Source organism: Protobothrops mucrosquamatus, unplaced genomic scaffold (assembly GCF_001527695.2).
Source record: "Protobothrops mucrosquamatus isolate PMUCROS unplaced genomic scaffold, P.Mucros_1.0 scaffold4732, whole genome shotgun sequence".
Classification (NCBI taxonomy): domain Eukaryota; kingdom Metazoa; phylum Chordata; class Lepidosauria; order Squamata; family Viperidae; genus Protobothrops; species Protobothrops mucrosquamatus.
Window position 1 is genome coordinate 1 of NW_015390624.1, and position 18,258 is coordinate 18,258.

General features: G+C 38.4%; 1 protein-coding gene across 1 annotated transcript in view; it reads left to right on the plus strand.

The window, feature by feature from the left end:
- Positions 1-1,839: 1,839 nt before the first annotated feature.
- The window catches only part of LOC107299261 (sperm flagellar protein 2), a gene marked incomplete at its 3' end in the record, with an annotated part of 32,412 nt that continues 15,993 nt past the window's right edge, over positions 1,840-18,258 (plus strand). Inside the window, 7 exon segments of the mRNA XM_015828625.2 lie at positions 1,840-1,971; positions 4,505-4,665; positions 5,381-5,558; positions 6,204-6,438; positions 9,142-9,261; positions 10,756-10,894; positions 11,847-12,076. Coding sequence (XP_015684111.1) covers positions 1,906-1,971; positions 4,505-4,665; positions 5,381-5,558; positions 6,204-6,438; positions 9,142-9,261; positions 10,756-10,894; positions 11,847-12,076 — 1,129 coding nt within the window.

An 18,258-nucleotide genomic window follows, 5' to 3' on the forward strand; every position in this document is an offset into this window, starting at 1 on the left:
TTTCAAACCATCATAAACTACTGAGATGTAGGCAATGAAGTCATATCATTTCCTATTTAATGGGGAAAACTCAACAGTAGAAATATGTGCTCAAACTCTGCATGCAAACATGTAAATGGACTAGCAATATAATAAATGCAATATAATACTTTCAGTCTTCCCTATATTATTTCTTTTGCAAGTAAAGTATGTTTTCTTATAATAGAATAAATTAACATAATGTCAGTTTATGGAAATGTTTGCTTCGGTGTCGCCTTTATTTTTTTCATAATTTCAGTATTATATATCTCGTGAAAGAAAAGCTCTTCAAGTTATTTGTCTAGATCAGAAAACACCTATAGCTTTAGTTCTGGGATAGGGTTGTTCTTGTTTTGCCTAATAACTGGAATAGTTGTTGCATACTAATCAAAGTGTGATCCCCTCCAATTTGACCTATTTTACTTTGTTAAAAAGAGAGAAATATTTTAAATTGCAAGAGACAGAGATTTCTAAGAAGCATTTCATTTAAAAAAAAATACCACAGAGAAGCGTTCCCGCAGCACCTTATAATGATAACTAAAAGCATTAGCCACCAACAACATATCTACTGTATCATATTGTACAGCCTTGGACTGTGTAAGTTGAGAATAGTAGTTTTTTCCAGATGTTCTGCATTTCCATTTCCACAATTCCTTACTATCGGCTCAATTGGCTGAAGCTGCTTGAAGATCTGGCAATCAACATGTTTCTCCTCCCTATGTGATGTATGGCCAATAAATGGCATAGTGGCCTAATGGTAAATACGCTTACCTCCCACTTGGAAGGTTGAGAGTTCAATCCTAGGTACCAACAGATGTTCTTCTCCAAGGCTCAAAGAAAAAAAATACCTGTTTCGAACTCTGTTTGGAGTCAGGAAGGGCATCTGGCCACTAAAGGATTAGGGCCCCTAAAAGGGAGGTTTTTTTTGTGATGTATAGCCCAAGTTCTTTACCATAAAACTGATTTAAAAAACCAATAATAACTGTATGTCATCTGATTTCTGACCCATTAGAACTGCTTTTGATAATGAAAGCTTCTGTAGAAAGAAAGTATCCAAGAAGTTTTTTGTGATGTATAGCCCAAGATCTTTACCATAAAACTGATTTAAAAAACCAATAATAACTGTATGTCATCTGATTTCTGACCCATTAGAACTGCTTTTGATAATGAAAGCTTCTGTAGAAAGAAACTATCCAAGTCACATTCACAATTCACCTTTGCATGTGTTGCACATTCCAGGTTTCCGTAGAGGGTACTAGATCCATACTGGCAGCTTTTGTCTCCCACCAGCCCCCAGCCCCCGCCAAAAAAGTCCCATCTAATCCTTTATTTTTGCAGACAGCAACAATTCTGGCAAGGAGAGACTGCAGATAGTGCAGACTCCATGAAAAAAAGTTGTGTTTTGAGATTTTGTAACAATACGTTTTTGTATCAGTTGCATTGAAACCATGAAAATCTACCGGTTTCTGTATGGTTTTGTACATGCAAGGCAGGGATACACCATATTTTTGACTTTGAGAACCACATTTGATCATTAGGTTCAGTGTAAATATAAACATTTAATTTGATTAATTGATTTAATATAGTTTGTGTCCATTGTCTATAAATTTGCACTCCTTAAGTTACCTTTAAAAGTGCATTTTGATTATATTTAGAGTGATCCTTAGTCCCAGTTCGTGTAAAAGTGGGCAATGTAACAGTTGATATCTGCAGTGGAATTGTATTTAGCTATTTTTGGGGGGTGGGCAGGGAGGATTGGGATAAAACATTTTTGATGTTTCAGAACATTATAAGTTAAAAAATATATATTTTTAGGATTTAAGGGATCGTTTATGGGATATCTGTGAAAACAGGAGAGATGAAGCTGAGCAAGAACGTTGTGATATCATGAACGATGGCTGGTTGCCAGACCGAATTGGGCTTCTGATGAACCACATCTTCTCACTTATGCAGGTCTGAAATAGAACTTAAGCGATAGAAGGAGCTTTGCATTTTCATGTATTATGAACTTTTGGCTGAAGCTAGGAATAACTAGGTTATTAGAAAAACAGCTATTATAATTGATGTTTTTCGCTATTCAAATGTATAGATTTCTACCTTTTGTGCTATTTGTTGCTTGGAGTGTTATTAAGTAACACTTCTATAATCCACTTGCAGTGAAACCCTGTGGCTACATAGAAGATGAATGTTCAAAACTGCATTACAGCATGGATGTCACATTCACATTGTATAGCACAATCTGTTGGATACCAAATCACATTTCTCATTGCAATCTTTATTGTGCCTTCCAAATACCACATGTATAAACTCTGGCATGTGTAAACTCTTAGATTGTTGATAGAATTTTAGCTTTGTGTGACTGGATAGCTTTGCCTGTTCGAACAAGAATCCATAGTGCAAGTCTGGCCACAGGCAATAGCTCCAAATCAATAACCAATTTGGAGGTGAACTATGAAAGGACACCAACATACACACACAAACAAAGACACCACCACCAGTCTACTCTTATTCTCTTGTCCATCTTTCAAAGTATATGAATCCTAAAGGTGAATATGCCACTGGGCAGATATAATGAAATGGAAAAACATAATATCATAATTGACTATTCAATTTAACCCGCTGCCTATTCCCAACAAAAGCTGGACAGATTTTGTTTGAAGTCATCCAAAGAAGATAAACCCAATATTCATTAAGTGTATCTCAAAAGAATCAGATTCAAGCATCCTGATTCTTCATGTGCCTGACCTCAGGGTTGGCATCATTATCTCTGGCCCATAATGGACCCTGAATGAGGCATATAGGAGGAATATTAGATATAAATGCAACAAATTACCAAAAAAAAGGTTTGATAGCATTAGGACAGATAGTGTCATGTAACTTTATCTTTATTGTATTGTATCTTGTATTGTTTCTTGTTCAACCCCAAGACCCCTGGATTGGCAAGCGCTAGATACAGATTTAAGGGCTTTAAGCTGAAACTTTTGACCTGATAGTTGTCCTGCTCAACTGGATTTTTATATTGTTGTGGTTCCTCTTTCTTTCTGTTTCTGTTTCCCCCTTTTGAGATTGTGGTTCTGTGACTTTTCCCATGAATACATGGCACTGTTTTTTTACTTTTCAGTTATATATTTAGCGGCTTTTAGTCTAATAATAAATCAAAAGCATGACAGGTGCATAAAGTTTGGTCTCAGATGTACAGATTCTGTGAACCTGGCAAATTGTACTTGACATTATTTTTCTTGTTGGATTTAAGTATCATTGTAGAAAGAAACTAAAGTGTTAATTGAAGAATTATTGAATGAAATTTGTCATTTAGGCCCAAACCAGATGGTTTTGGACAATTATTCATATTTTTGCTCTATTCTGTAGAATCTATAGACAAACAAGACCATTATTACTTGTTCCGCATATCGTGGTTTAGTGTTACATTCACTGTTATTTTCACCAATGCTAATCACAAATAAGAGCTGCTATTTACAATATATATATAGTATAACTTGTTAAAACATTTGTTAAAACTTTCATGGTTGATGTTGAAATACATCATATTTTAAGGTAGAGAAATCACACATACAGATAATGATGCATACAATCTTATGACTACTTAATTATGATTTTTAAAATATGTTCAGCTTGTGTCAAGTCTGTTGGCTTAGCTACAGTATCATAAATCTCCAAGATGAGTAACAGTATTATTTAGTGGATATTTAATTAACATACAGTTAAAATCCATGGTGTTACAATAACAATAATAGAGTTGGAAGGGACCTTTGAGGTCCTCTAGTCCAACCCCCTGCTCAGGCAGGAAACCCTATACCATTTCAGACAAATGGTTGTCCAGTCTCTTCTTAAAAATTCCCATTGTTGGAGCATTCACAACTTCTGGAGGCAGGTTGTTCCACTGATTAATTGTTCTAACTGTCAGAAAATTTATCCTTAGTTCTAGGTTGCTTCTCACTTTGATTAGCTTCCACCCGTTGCTTCTTGTCCTGCCATCAGGTGCTTTGGAGAATAGCTTGACTCCCTCTTCTTTGTGGCAACCCCTGAGATATTGGAACACTGCTATCATGTCACCCCTATTCCTTCTCTTCATTAAACTAGACATACCCAATTCCAGCAACTGTTCTTTATATGTTTTAGCCTCCAGTCCCCTAATCATCTTTGTTGCTCTTCTCTGCACTCTTTCTAGAGTCTCAACTTCTTTTTTATATTGTGGTGACCAAAACTGGATTCAGTATTCCAAGTGTGGCCTTACCAAGGCATTATAAAGTGTTGTAACACTATTAACATGTAGCTCAAACATAAAAAAACTGGGCACTAGCTCCCTTGTTCCAAAATGTTGGAACCCAAATTGTAAAGATGAGAAGGGATTGTTTTAAGAATAATTTTCTAACATCAGTATAGACGTGTAGATGTTGTAAAATTGTCTTGCATTTTCAGAGGGATAAGAGGATTAATTGTTTTGCTTTCTTTGGACATCGTAAAGAATGAAATGGACCGTTTCCAAGATACCAAAAAACTTCTGCATGACTATTATAGAGCAATGGAAGGCAAAATTCCAACAGACACCAGTTCCGACTTTACCAGAATACCATTGATAGATCTTACGGAAAGAAAACCATCTCTGGAAGAGAGCAAGATGAAAATGTATGTTAAAAATGGCAGAACTGCACTAATTAATAGATATGTTTGTATTGGAGAACATGTAAATAGGAGAAAGAATACCTGTATGAATGTACTTCCATTATATATGAAACATCTGCTTTACAATGGGGTTTATGTGTTTGATATAAAACACCTGTATGTGAGGCCCTGGAAAACCAGGGCCAGTCAAATAACACAATAATAGCTAAATGAAAATGGAGTGGTCAGAAACCCAAGGCAATCTCCTTGAAGAGTGGCCACAGGGAATATTCAACAATTGTTGGTAGGTTGTAATTTTCAGTGAGACAGGGAAAATGGTTAAATACATGATTGGAGATATATTAGTCATTATTAACTAATTAAAATAAAAGCAATACACCTAAATAGGTATTAATCTGAATTAAAACAATATGAAAATGAATTTTCAAGAACTCTTCACCAAGCAAGATGATGCAAGAAACAAGAAAATCCAAAATTTAATTTACACGCTAAATATCCTATGGACGATGGGAGAACTTGCAACTTGTGATTCACTCTGGGGCATCGCTGCAAGGGTAGCCAACCCAAACGTCAGCCACAGGTTTGATGCTAGTGCCACAATTTCCATTAAAACCTTTAAAACTTTATAGAAGTATACTCAATATACTAAAAATACAGCATCTGAGGAAGCAAGACTCAACCTGTTACTTATCTCTTTCTTTTTTTTTCTTTCTCTAAGAATACCTATGATTGCGCACAGATCACCTTCACCAGAGGTTAACAGAGAAAGGATCAAATTGATTCCAGTTAAACTCAAGGACGATCTGTTTTCAGAAAGTGTAATATTTAATTTCAGCCCAGATGAGAAACTGCTCACAGAGACATGGCATCATATTGTAACAACTATATCTTCCATGGTAGGTAAAGCCTTTATTTAAAGAGATGAGTCATAGATGTATGAGGATAGAAGACAGAAACAAAATGTGTGCATGATGTTGGAACTCTGGAACCAGGTCCTCACTTCTTTTTAGGCGATCTGTTGTAACTTTGTATAGTTGCTAAGTGAGTGGTGGTTAAGTAAGGACTACCTATAGCAGTGGTGGCGAACCTATGGCACGGGTGCCAGAGGCGGCACTCAGAGTCCTCTCTGTGGGCACGTGGGCCGTTGCCCCAGTCCTAGGCCTTCAGCTGGGTTTTATAAAACCTTTTCACTTTAGGCCTCCGCCGCCGTGTGCAATTCAATCAGTCAATTTCAACTTCTCGCGGGAAAAAAAGATCTTGCAAAGTTGGAATTGATTGATTGATTGAACTTTTTAGTCCCACCCAATCTGCCGTTACCACCGCAGCCACGCCCTCCCAGTGGGCCACGCCCACTGAATTGGCCACACCCACCCGGCACCCGATGATGCATAAGTGGGTTTGGGGTTGCAGTTTGGGCACTCGGTCTCTAAAAGGTTCGCCATCACTGACCTATAGTCAATGCTCAAAAAACATCTTCACCACAGTTCTACTTTAATGCTCCTAATATTTCTATTAATAAATGTTGGCACATAAAATTTCAGGTGAGTTCTGAAATACAGTCAAAAGAAGCGGAAGAGGAGAAGGAGCGGCTTCAGGAGGAAATGAAGGAAAAAGAGCGCCTCAAATCCTCGCAAACCGTTGCTGGCAAAGGTGGAAAGGAAGGGAAAGGGAAAGGAGGGAAAGGCGAAAAGGAAGCAAAAGGTGGGAAAGAAGCAAAAGATGGGAAAGACGTCAAAGACAAGGACAGCAAAGATGCCAAAAAAGGAAAAAAGAAAGGTAAACAAAGTGCAGTGATATATCGTGGTCCTATACAGAGCAGGACCAGCAAACAGATACTAGAAGAGCATGAAACAAGTCTCGCCTGTACAGTCGTAAAGCTTCTCTGCATCGTCCAGATGTAATGGAAACGAAACTCCAGAATTGTTAGGTTGTACTTCCAGGGCACATTCAGAAGTGCCAGGTTAAGGAGGAATGGTTTAGCCGAGGCAATACTAACAGATACTTTTATGGAACGTGGGAGGGAGTTTCCTCCTTTTGCCCCGAACTCAGAAAGTGTTGGGATTAGTTTTTTGTCCTGAAACTTGCTAAGATCCAGTAGATCAGGGGTCTGCAACCTTGACAACTTTAAGACTTGTGGGCTTCAGCTCTCAGAATTCCTCAGCCAGCTATGCTAGCTGAGGAATTCTGGGAGCTGAAGCCCACAAGTCTTAAAGTTGTCAAGGTTGCAGACCCCTGCAGTAGATTATTAACTCTGGGGAGGAAGCATACACACGCTGAAAACATCTGGTTGCAAGTGTATGCTCAGAAACATTTCAGGGAAGAGGGGTGCTTTATTTGGGTTTATTGCTGCAGATCTAATTCACATAACAAAGACATCAGAGATGGAAGGAACCTTGAAGGTCTTCTAGACCAGGGCTTTTCAACCTTTTCACCCACTGTACCACTTTTAGGATGTGACTGTTCGAAGTTACAATGGCACTGAAAAAAGTGCCCCCCAAGCCACAGCCGAGCAAGACACCTGCCTGCCCACCCGGCGGTGCTCTTCCTCCTGTCTGAGGTTTTCATTGTTGTGAGCATTTCTGTTGAGGATTGGCAGCGGAGGTGGGGTGAGGGGGTGTTTGGTTTTTATTCCCCCCATCTGCTGGGTGGTTGCAGCAGGTTGTGGTCACTTCACATGACCCTGGGACACTTTGACCGTCTAAATATTAATCAGTTGCCAAGCATCTGAATGTAAATCACAAGACCCTGGAAATGCTGCAACATTCCACCTGATCGGCGCTTCTGGGCTCAGCAGAAGCGCCAATATCAGTGCTGCTTTCCAGCTGATTGGTGCTTCTTCAGGGCTCAGCAGAAGCACCAGGATCAGCACCAAGCTCCAGCTGGACCCTGGCGCTGATCCTGGTGCTTCCACTGAGCCCTGACAGCCCCAAAGAAGTGCCGATCAGTTGGAAAGCGGCACTGATCCTGGCGCTTCCGCTGAGCCCTGACAGCCCTGCAGCTCCAGCCATTTCTCGCTCAGGCTTGTGCGGTGCTGCCACCAGTTCAGCCCATTCCCCTCCCCCACTACCACTTTTCTAAGATGGTCGCGTACCACCTGCCAGGTGCCAATGTACCATAGGTGGTACCCGTACCACTGGTTGAAAAGCCCTGTTCTAGACCAACCCCCTGTTCAAGCAGGAGACCATTTCAGACAAATGGCTGCCCAGTCTCTTCTTAAAATCCTCCAGTGATGGAGCACCTACAACTTTTGAAGGCAAGCTGTTCCACTGGTTGATTGTTCTCACTATCAGGAAATTTCCCCCGCAGCAACACCAGGCAAACACCTCTTGATAAATGAATGAAGTTCAGACTTTTAAAACAGTTTGTGCATTATAAATACTTGAACGAAACTCCTTTTTTAAAGAACTGTCAGAGGGTAACAAGCAAATTTGAGAAGGACTGCACTCCCTCCTGCCCACTCAGATGGGAATGATCTTCACAGAGTTGCTGTTATTGAGATGGGCTATGCACAAGTTTCAAAAGGTGAACTGGCCTTTTGAAACCTGGCTAAATGCTATCCAAGATAACCTGGCCAGGTTCAGGCCCTCTTGCCTAATCTCAGCCTGGCTAAATGCTATCCAAGATAACCTGGCCAGCCTGGCTAAATGCTATCCAAGATAACCTGGCCAGGTTCAGGCCCTCTTGCCTAATCTCATTTCCCCCTTCCAGTCTTGAGGCATCGTTCACTTGCAACGCTCCTAATATTTTGTGCTTGAGCACAAGTGCAGTGCTTGCACTATCTAGAGATGGTCTGTAGACTCAGTGCCAGGACCCAACATAATAAGAACCCCCAGAAAAAGCCAGAAAGGTTTAAGCATATACAACTGGACAATAACTACAGAGTGCTCCCATTCTGCCTTGACAATCTATCTTGTCTATGCACTCTTGAGCATGGTCCAACCATTTTCAGATAATCCTCGACTTAAAACAGTTCATTTAGTGACCGTTCAAAGTTATAAAGGCACTGAAAAAAGTGACTTAATGACCATTTTTCATATTTACAACATTGTAGCATTTCCATGGTAATATGATCAAAATTCAGACAATTGGCAACTGACTCATATTTATGATGGGTGCAGTGTCCTATGGTCATGTGATCCTCTTTTGCAACCTTCTGACAAGCTAAGTCAATGGGGAAACCAGATTCACTTAACAACCCTTGTTACTAACTTAACAAACTGCAGTGATTCACTTAACAACTGTGGCAAGAAAGGTTGTAAAATGGGGCAAAATTCACTTTGACAACTCTCACTTTGCAACATAAATTTTGGGCTCAATTGTAGTCGTAAGTCGAGGACTACCTGCATTCATTGGGGGAACAAAGCATCACAAAATTTGAGAAATCCTAGATTACTTTATTAGCTGTGTGTTAATACAAAGATAATAGCTATTCAAACATTTTTACCTTCAGATTCTTTACAATATTACTTTTTTTTCCAGGTGCACATAGTCCATCTACCACTGAAGTAATAGCAATTCCTTTATCTCCAGAAGAATTAAAGAAGCAAGAACTGAAGCTTAAAATGAAACAGGAATATTTTGCTGCACTGGAGCATGAAGGTATAATTTCTGCAAACAGAATAGCTAACTATCTACCTGTTTAGGGCTGAGAAAATTAAATAAAACCCCAACATTTGTTTTGGAATTCCCAAAAGCGTTGTTTGAAAAGCAACTGGACTTTCTTGTTTTTTTCCCCCTTGAAAACATTTCACTTCTCATCTAAGAAGCTTCTTGAGTTTAGTTCTTGAGTCCAGTTGCCTTTTGAACCTTCGCACCTTTGCGACAACGATGACCTGAATGATTGAGAATCTCCATAGACATTTGTTTTGGATGTTAACTATATTTGCTTGAATTTTTTTAGCTTCAGGTGTTGATTAATGTGGTTTGGTTTATCCATCGTTTGTTGAATAACCACAATTACTCATGTACAGTATTAGGCTTACCATATTTGTGAATCTTGCTATTGTTTATTACTTTAATTCTCTAAGAACAGAAATAAAACGAGGCCAGGTTGTTCTGTGTTAGACTGAACTCTGCACCAAAAACACTGAGGAACATTACACTGCAGCCAAAAGGCTGGAGTGGCAGAGAAAATTTATCTGTGATATAAACTATGATTAGCTCGAAACATAAAATTTATCTGTGATATACTCATAAACCATAATTAGTTCAAAATATAAGTTCATGCATGAAACTTAATTTAAATACATCACCAAGCCATATTTGAGTATTTGCATCATTGTTGTTGTTAATTGCGAAGTCGTATCCGACCCATCGCGACCCCATGGACAACGTTCCTCCAGGTCTTCCTGTCCTCTACCATCTTCTGGAATCCATTTAAGCTCATGTCTACTGCTTCAGTGACTCCATCCAGCCACCTCATTCTCTGTCGTCCCCTTCTTCTATTGCCCTCAATCTTTCCCAGCATTAGGCCCTTCTCCAGTGAGTCCTTCCTTCTCATTAGGTGGCCAAAGTATTTGAGTTTCAACTTCAGGATCTGACCTTCTAAAGAGCAGTCATTACCAGATCCTTTTTTGCAGCAATCCAACTATGCAGATAAAGGTAGTCCTTGATTTATGACCACAATTGAGCCCAACATTTCTGTTGCTAAGCAAGACATTTGTTAAGTGAGTTTTGCTCCATTTTATGATTTTTCTTGCCACTCTTGTTAAGTTAATCATAGCAATTGTTAAGTTAGTAACACTATTGTGAAGTGAATCTGGCTTCCTCATTGACTTTGCACGTTAGTAGGTTGCAAAAGGTGATCACATGACCCCGGGACACTGCAATCATCATAGATATGAAACAGTTGCCCAGTATCTGAGTTTTGATCACATGACCATGGGATGTTGCAATGGTTGTAAGTGTGAAAAACGGTCACATAAGTCACTTTTTTCAGTCCTGTTGTAACGTTGAAGGTCACTGAATCAACTGTTGTAAGTTGAGGACTACCTGTACACAGAATTAATTGCTCTGTTTCCTACATAATACTTAATCTAATGAATATTAGAATGTGGTTGGATTTATACTAACTACAAGCCATTTTTAAAATAGCGGAGGCTGCAAAATCTCGTCTTGAGCTGTTAAAAGTTAAAGGATTAGCCTTCCTGGAGGATCTACAATCAAAGGCAGAAGAAACATACAGAAATATGGAAAAATGGCTTGGAGAGAGATTTCTGGCTGAAATGGCTAGGTAATTAATTGTTTAATAAAGTAATAATATTATGTTACAATAGAGGAAATCAGGTAAAAATCATTAGGCTTAAGCAAGAGTCTGAATAAATAAGATGAAGAAATTCTGCATTATCTATAATAAAGACAAACTACAGTTGTGTTTCTATAATTCGGATAAGAACAAATTGTGAATAATAGTTTACGCTTGGGTGTGTATATGTAGTTAAAGACTGAGCTTCTGATTGTATGAATTATAGTTTTAAAGTAGCATTTATTGTGAGAAATGAAAGATAGGGTTTTTTTCTTTCTGAATAGCTGTGAATAGGTTTTTGAATGAGCCCCTGCAATTGTTTACCACTCTTACTTTGATTCATTAAGGCTTTCATAAATGGAAGGAAATATCATTTTTTATTTATTCCTTCTGTGTGAAATCCCAAGCAAAACAAAATGAAGACAAGCTTTTGGTCTCTCTGCTCCTCTTACATTTTGGCATATCTGAAACTAGTTTTGTTTGTGCTAATCCATAAACTGAAATGCAATCTGGAGAGAGTTATTAAGGTGGGCAATCCCAAACTTTTTCTATCCATATTGTACCTGGAAATGAGAGGTTATCGTGACTTTCTGTCATTCCCATTGGATTTTCTCCATAAAATGAATACTTCGGTACAGAAGTTTTTCAAACATAATAAAAAATTCACTCCAATTTCATAGGAAGTCAAATGACATTATGAAAATTGGGAGATTCAATCCAGCAAGAGACTTGCTTTATTTTTCCAATATAGGCATTTCAGTAGCTGTTGGCTTCACATGTTCTAAAGAGCATATTAGAGATTTTAATAGCATGCCTGGAGTTGAAGAATCCTACTGGTTCTTTTAGGGACAAAGCCAGTAGAAAAATATTAATTGTCTATAAAGCTATTAATTTTAGGTTTTGCTACGTTTTTCATTTTCAAGCATGTGTATCGTTACAGTGTGGATAAATTAATTGGGGTTGCCCGCAATCGTATTGAAGCTTCCTCCAGAATTCAGTTTGAGTTAGTCCTGGAAGGAGTAGATTTCTACGTTAATGGTGATATAAAAATATTTGAAGATCCTCCTCTTCCACCTCGTCCCCCATCTGTGGAGACTGCTGCAAACAGTACACTCACTATTTCACAGCTTAGTACTCTTCATAAGCAGTTTCTACAGGTGGCACCTAAAGGTAAGAAAATACTTTTTATATAGATTTGTAAAAACACATTAATGACTATTCAAGATTTAAAGTGATTGAAATAGTATATTTGTATCCATAGTATATAAAGGTGTTTCTACAAAGGTTAAGAACAGGATAAAATGCTGATTAGTTGTTTAAAATAAAACCTTTAGATCTTTTTATACATTAACAGTGCAAGCCTACTTTTCTTCACTGCAGTTTCCTGATATTGTTCCTCAACACATTTTTAACATATAGGTCCTTCAATAAAATTTCATTTGACTTAGCGGTTCTTTTTATATTCAAATTTCAGATGCACCCATCCTTTTTCATGTACACCCAAATGGTGTGTCAATGCTGCTGAATATAGTTTCAGATTATATTAATTTCTAAAAAGATTAAAGATAAACATTTTATATTTTGCATCATTTTGTGGAAAGACAAGATTCAGTTTCACATATGTAATCTAGTTAATACAGAATTCAGCATATACCTTGCATTAAATTTGTGTTATGAAAGAAAAAAAATGAAATTTTCAGATGCCTTTCATTTACTGTCTTGTAACAAATACAGTAGTTGAACTTCTATAGTTTGGAATAATTAATAATTGTAGCTCAAAATAATAATTATATTGAAATTGTATTAAAACACTATAATGTTGTTGTAATAAACATTATGAAATATTTATAGCCATAGCAGCACTGAAGCAATTTAAAAGCAAGAATGTAACTCCAGGCAAACAAAACTATTCAAAGAAGAATCACCACTTTCCAAACATCTGGCTGTTGAAGTACACATGGTTAAAATATGACAGTAACAAGGGCATTATGTACTGTGCTCTGTGTCGGAAACATAATGTAGACTTAGGGGAGAAGACACACAATTTTTGCTCTGGGACTGATGACTTTATTCTTGAATTAGTTGATGACCACCATAACAGTGAAGCTCATGCATGGGCTTCCTGTATGGAAGCAGCTAGTAGTTCTACTCCAGACACAGATACCACTCAGCAGATGTTAAAGAACATGAGTAAAACAACCTTGGGAAAAATTGAAAACCTCTTTAGAACGTGCCATGCCATTGCCAAAACTGGGCGCCCCTTCACAGACCTGGACTGGATAAGTAAACTGGATGATATGAAGGGGGTGGACATTGGTTCAATATTTAGAAATGACAAAGCAGCAAGAATCTTTATTCATTTTATTGCTGAAGTGGAAAGAAGAGCCTTGAAAGAGAAATTAGAAAAATGCAAGTTCTTCTCTCTCATTAGTGATGGCATTACAGACAGTGGAACAACAGAAGCAGCCCTTGTATATATACAGTTTGCACATCAAGGGAAAATCCATTGCCAGATTGTTGGAATTCAGTCCATAGTCATGTATGATGCTTTGACAGTGAAAAATGCCATTTTGAAAACCTTACAAACCAATCTGAAGGTCAATTTGCCAACCCATGACTGGGCAAGAAAACTGGTTGGCTTTGGCAGTGATGGTAGAGATGTTATGGTAGGAGAAAATGGAGTAGCTAAACTATTGAAGGATATACAACCATGTATTCAGAGCATTCATTGTCTTGTGCACCGTCTTGAAATGGCCTACAAGATAGTACTGAAGAACAATCCACTATTCAATATACTTATGGATTTATTAAAAAACTTGTACTATTTTTATCATGACTCTCCAATGAATAAGAACAACCTTAAGCTAATTTGTGAAGCTCGTAAAGTGACACCAGTGGTTCCATCTCAAATTGGTGGCTCTCAATGGTTTCTTCGCTTACAGACAGCTCTTCAGATCCTTCTGAAAGGTTACCCAGCAATTGTCCTACACCTGAATAAGGTAAATGCTTTTTGAAACTATAGGATTTGAGTAATAATTGAAAAACTAGACGTTTTCTGTGTTTTAACACATTGTTTTTCATGTTGATTTCCAGACGGAAGAAGAATCAGGCTCCTCAAATCAACAGAAAGCCAGAGATCTCTTGAAGTTGCTTCTAAAAACAAACATAGTTAAATTTTCTCACTTTTTATTAGATGTCATTAATGTCCTCAACATTCTGTCTCGTGTTGCCCACAATCCAAACACTTCCATTGCAGATGTATTTGCTACGATTCAGTCAACATTGGAGATACTCCAAATGTATCAAAAAAGGTTGGATGTTAACAATTATTGCATATATTTAAGTGTGTCTGAATTGAAATGAGAGAGTTTATTGCTTAAGTATCGTGTTTCTCCCCTCAGGTCAGGGCCGCGAGAACGTCTGGTAGAGACAATCACATATTTTCATGGTTACCCGCTTGTGGGAGATGGAAATATTTCAGCAACTCGATTAGAATTATTAAGCAGTCTCTTGAACCAGCTGCAAGATTGTTTTTGTGATGCTAGTGAAGATGTTTTGATCGCAAGCGCCATTGGAAGCTTTAAGCTATGGCCAGACAAATTCAAACAAGGTACAGAAAGCACCCTGCAGTGGCTAATAAATGATTCCTTTCTGAAAGATGTGGACTGTTTCAATTAATATGAATGTTCTTATAGAATTTGGTGAGACGGAAGTATCTCTATTGATTCAGCATTATGAGCCAGTCCTAGAATGGGCCAAAGTGAAAGTGGATGAAATTGAAACTGAATGGAATATGCTAAAAGCAGAGCTATATAATAGGTAATAAGCATGCTGTCTTAAATCCAAGTTTTACTGCTACATTAGCAAAAGGAACATGTTAGTAATAAATGTGATCTTTTCTAGATATGAAAACATCCGGAGCTTAACATGGGATTTAGTAAACAAAGATTTTTTTCATAAATATCCAAATGTCTTGGCCCTTATCGATCTTCTCTTGACATTGCCAGCAAGTTCCAGCGAAGCAGCACGAGGCTTTGGTCAAATGAAGCTGACAATGATGAGGCTACGTTCAAAACTCATGTTTGAAAGCATGACGGATCTCATGGTCATTCAGCTGAATTCTCCCGAGATCAAAAAATTTGATCCCCAGGAAGCTGTTCGGTTGTGGAATGTTTCTTGGCAAAAGAACAGAAAACTACAAGCTAATCAGTGGGATCCCAGTGGAGTTGGAGTATCTCCTCATGAGAACTCGGATTCTTCATCTGATCCCGAATGGGAAAGGGAAAGTTCATTTGGAAGTGACTAGACATGCAACATTATTTCTGTCTCAATTTCTTGCAGAGGCATTGTTTCAACAAATAACTATTTAGTAATTATCACCTTCCCCCTCCCAAAAAAAATCTGCACTCCAATTAAAAGCAAAGTGTATACTTGTATAACTACAGAAGCTATAGTGGCACATGCTCCCTTCTGCCTTTTTGCTGGCCATTGTGTAGGGTTTAATGTATTTTTTAATTTTTGCATCTCAGACGCAAAACATGTTTGTTGAATGCTTTGACTTTTCCACCTCATAAGACACAACACTTTCTAAACCTGCTAATAGAACTATAAAGATATCTCTGTAATACTTTTATTCTACTGACTACCAACACTTCTTGACCATTTAGTGTAAGATCTTCCAGCACTTGAGTATAATTTGTTTTATGAAATTAAACAAGCATATAGAATTTTGAGAAATGAAATAAACATGACTTTGGAAGATTTTAACAAATGTCTTTAGAAAAGTTGAATAGTTTTCATATTGAAAAGCTAGAGATGGCCAAGATCTTTCTGTAGAGCAGGGCTAAAAAATATGTTTTCCTCCAGCTGCTGTAAATTATCGAGCCAGATAAAAATGTTAGGAGCTAAAATCCAATATCTTTAGAAATATTATTTTCAAATATGGCATTGCAAAATACAAAAATGCACTGTAGGAATTTCCAAACATTTTGTCTCTAACAAGATACTGAAGAATGGGAAGAAATTCTTTGAAATACCTGTTATTCTGCATTTTAACTATATATCCTTGTTCTGCTGAAATGGAGAAATAATTATTACTATTCTTCTGGAAATGAAATGGCTTGCAATATAAGTTCCACCCAGAGCATATTAATGTCCTATACCCTTTGCATCATACGTTGATAACTTGATCTCCCAAAATGAAAGAATTGTTTTTTCTTAGGCAGTTGGTTCATTTATTTGAATGTTCTACATGGATTTGAACTATTTGAATGGGTGTTGATGCTGATGGGAGCAGCTTTTTATAAAAGAAAGATGCAACATTTTAACCACAAATAGTGCTTTTTAAAATCAACGTAAAATAATAAAAGGGAAAAAAGAAATATAATACAGCGGATAATTAAGAAAGCTCAAAAAGTCCAGTGCAGAAGGAATTATGTTTGTAATAAAAACTTGAGGAAGCTATCTCTCTCTCTCTCTCCCATACAAACCTTGGATGTGTCCTGTGCTCCCTGGATAAAAGCTTAAATCCACCTGACTTCAGAAGGTACCACAGTATTTGCATAACTTCAACTTTCTTAATGCTTTCAAATTTTGCAGTTTTAACTGTAGAAATAGAAAACCTTGCAACCATCAAGTGCATGCATAGTTAACTAACTGGCTCATGGAAAGAGAGCTTGGTAGAAATTAGGCATGTGCTTAAAATAGTATCTGCAGAAGGATTTCTCCTTTCTCTGGTTGGGATAAGAATCAGAGTCATTTGCAAGTGAAAAGGCAAATGTAAAGTATGCAAATGTAAAATAAATGCAAAAGTAAAATGAGTATAAATTTGCGTCATAACTTGCATGGATCTCCTTGAATCTCTGCTTCCTGTGCTCTTTCACCAAGGGATTCTCTTTAGAAAACAAATTTGATTCAGATACATATTTTGCTTTAGTATCTATACAATCTCTAATCAAAGGTTTGTAACAAACCTTCTCAGTCTTTGTGAAGAGTCTGTGTACATTCTTGAAACAATACCATGCATACTTTTGATTGGGTCCCCTAAACTCTGTTTTCTGCACCACACTTTTCCTTCAAGAGCTCTTATTTATTTATTTATTTATTTATCAAATTTATACCCCGCCCTTCTCCTAACGGACTCAGGGCAGCTTACAGCCAGTTAAAACAGATAACTAATACAATAATACTAAATTTAAAATGTGATTAAAATGAAATATTCATTATTGGCCATTTCTTTTTAAAATTATTTTAAAACCAAATTAAAATACCCCTTAGGCCAGTCCGGCTAGCTTAAATAGCCATGTCTTGAGGGCGCGGCGGAAGGAGGGGAGATCCGGAATCACCCGGATCTCTGGGGGTAGTTCGTTCCAAAGGGTGGGGGCTCCAACAGAGAAAGCCCTCCCCCTGGGGGTCACCAACCGACACTGCCTGGCTGACGGCACCCTGAGGAGACCCTCTCTGTGGGAGCGTATCGGCCGATGAGAGGTAATCTGTGGCAGAAGGCGGTCTCGGAGATAACCAGGTCCGATGCCATGGCAGCATACATGGTTTCTCTCTTTCCTGGTACCTCATTTTATCCTCATAACAGACCTGAGAATTAGATTAGTTGCAAGAACTACTGGTAACATACGAAACCCACAGTTTCATCTCAATTTTGTGTGCTTGTACCTATATATCACTATTTCTTTGCTGATGTCCTACATCCGTGGTGGCGAATCTATGGCACGCGTGCCACAGGCGGCACGTGGAGCCATCTCTGGTGGCACGCAAGCCATTGCTGGGCCAAACTGCTCCCTCCTCCTCTCCACGCATGCGCAGCTCTCCGCGCATGCGTAGTCTGGGAATAGGCGAGAGGCTATAAAATGAGCAACTTTCGGCGGAAGCAGCATTTGCTGCAGACAGCGAGTGAGTGAGCGAGCACGAGCTGACAGCTCAGTGGCCACGCCCACTCGGTGGCCACGTCCACCCGGCACCTGGCAATGCATAAGTGGGTTTTGGGTTGCACTTTGGGCACTCGGTCTCTAAAAGGTTCGCCACCACTGCTCTATACTAACATCAATTCTGGCATTATTTTAGCCCCTTCTTGAGAGCATCCTGAGAACAAGTGGACTTCGGACTGAATGGATGCCACTCTGTCTTGATCCACCCTCTATCAACAGCAAAGTCCTAATGACAGAAGGCAATGGCAGTTTTCACTAGATCTGAGCAGTGAATCCTTAGTTAACTCACCCAGGAAGAACAAGATTATTCCCCAAGTCTCCATTTATAAGTCAATTTGACTGGGAACAGACCAACAGGTGGTATGGAACAATGTAGGACAGTGATGGCGAACCTTTTAGAGACCGAGTGCC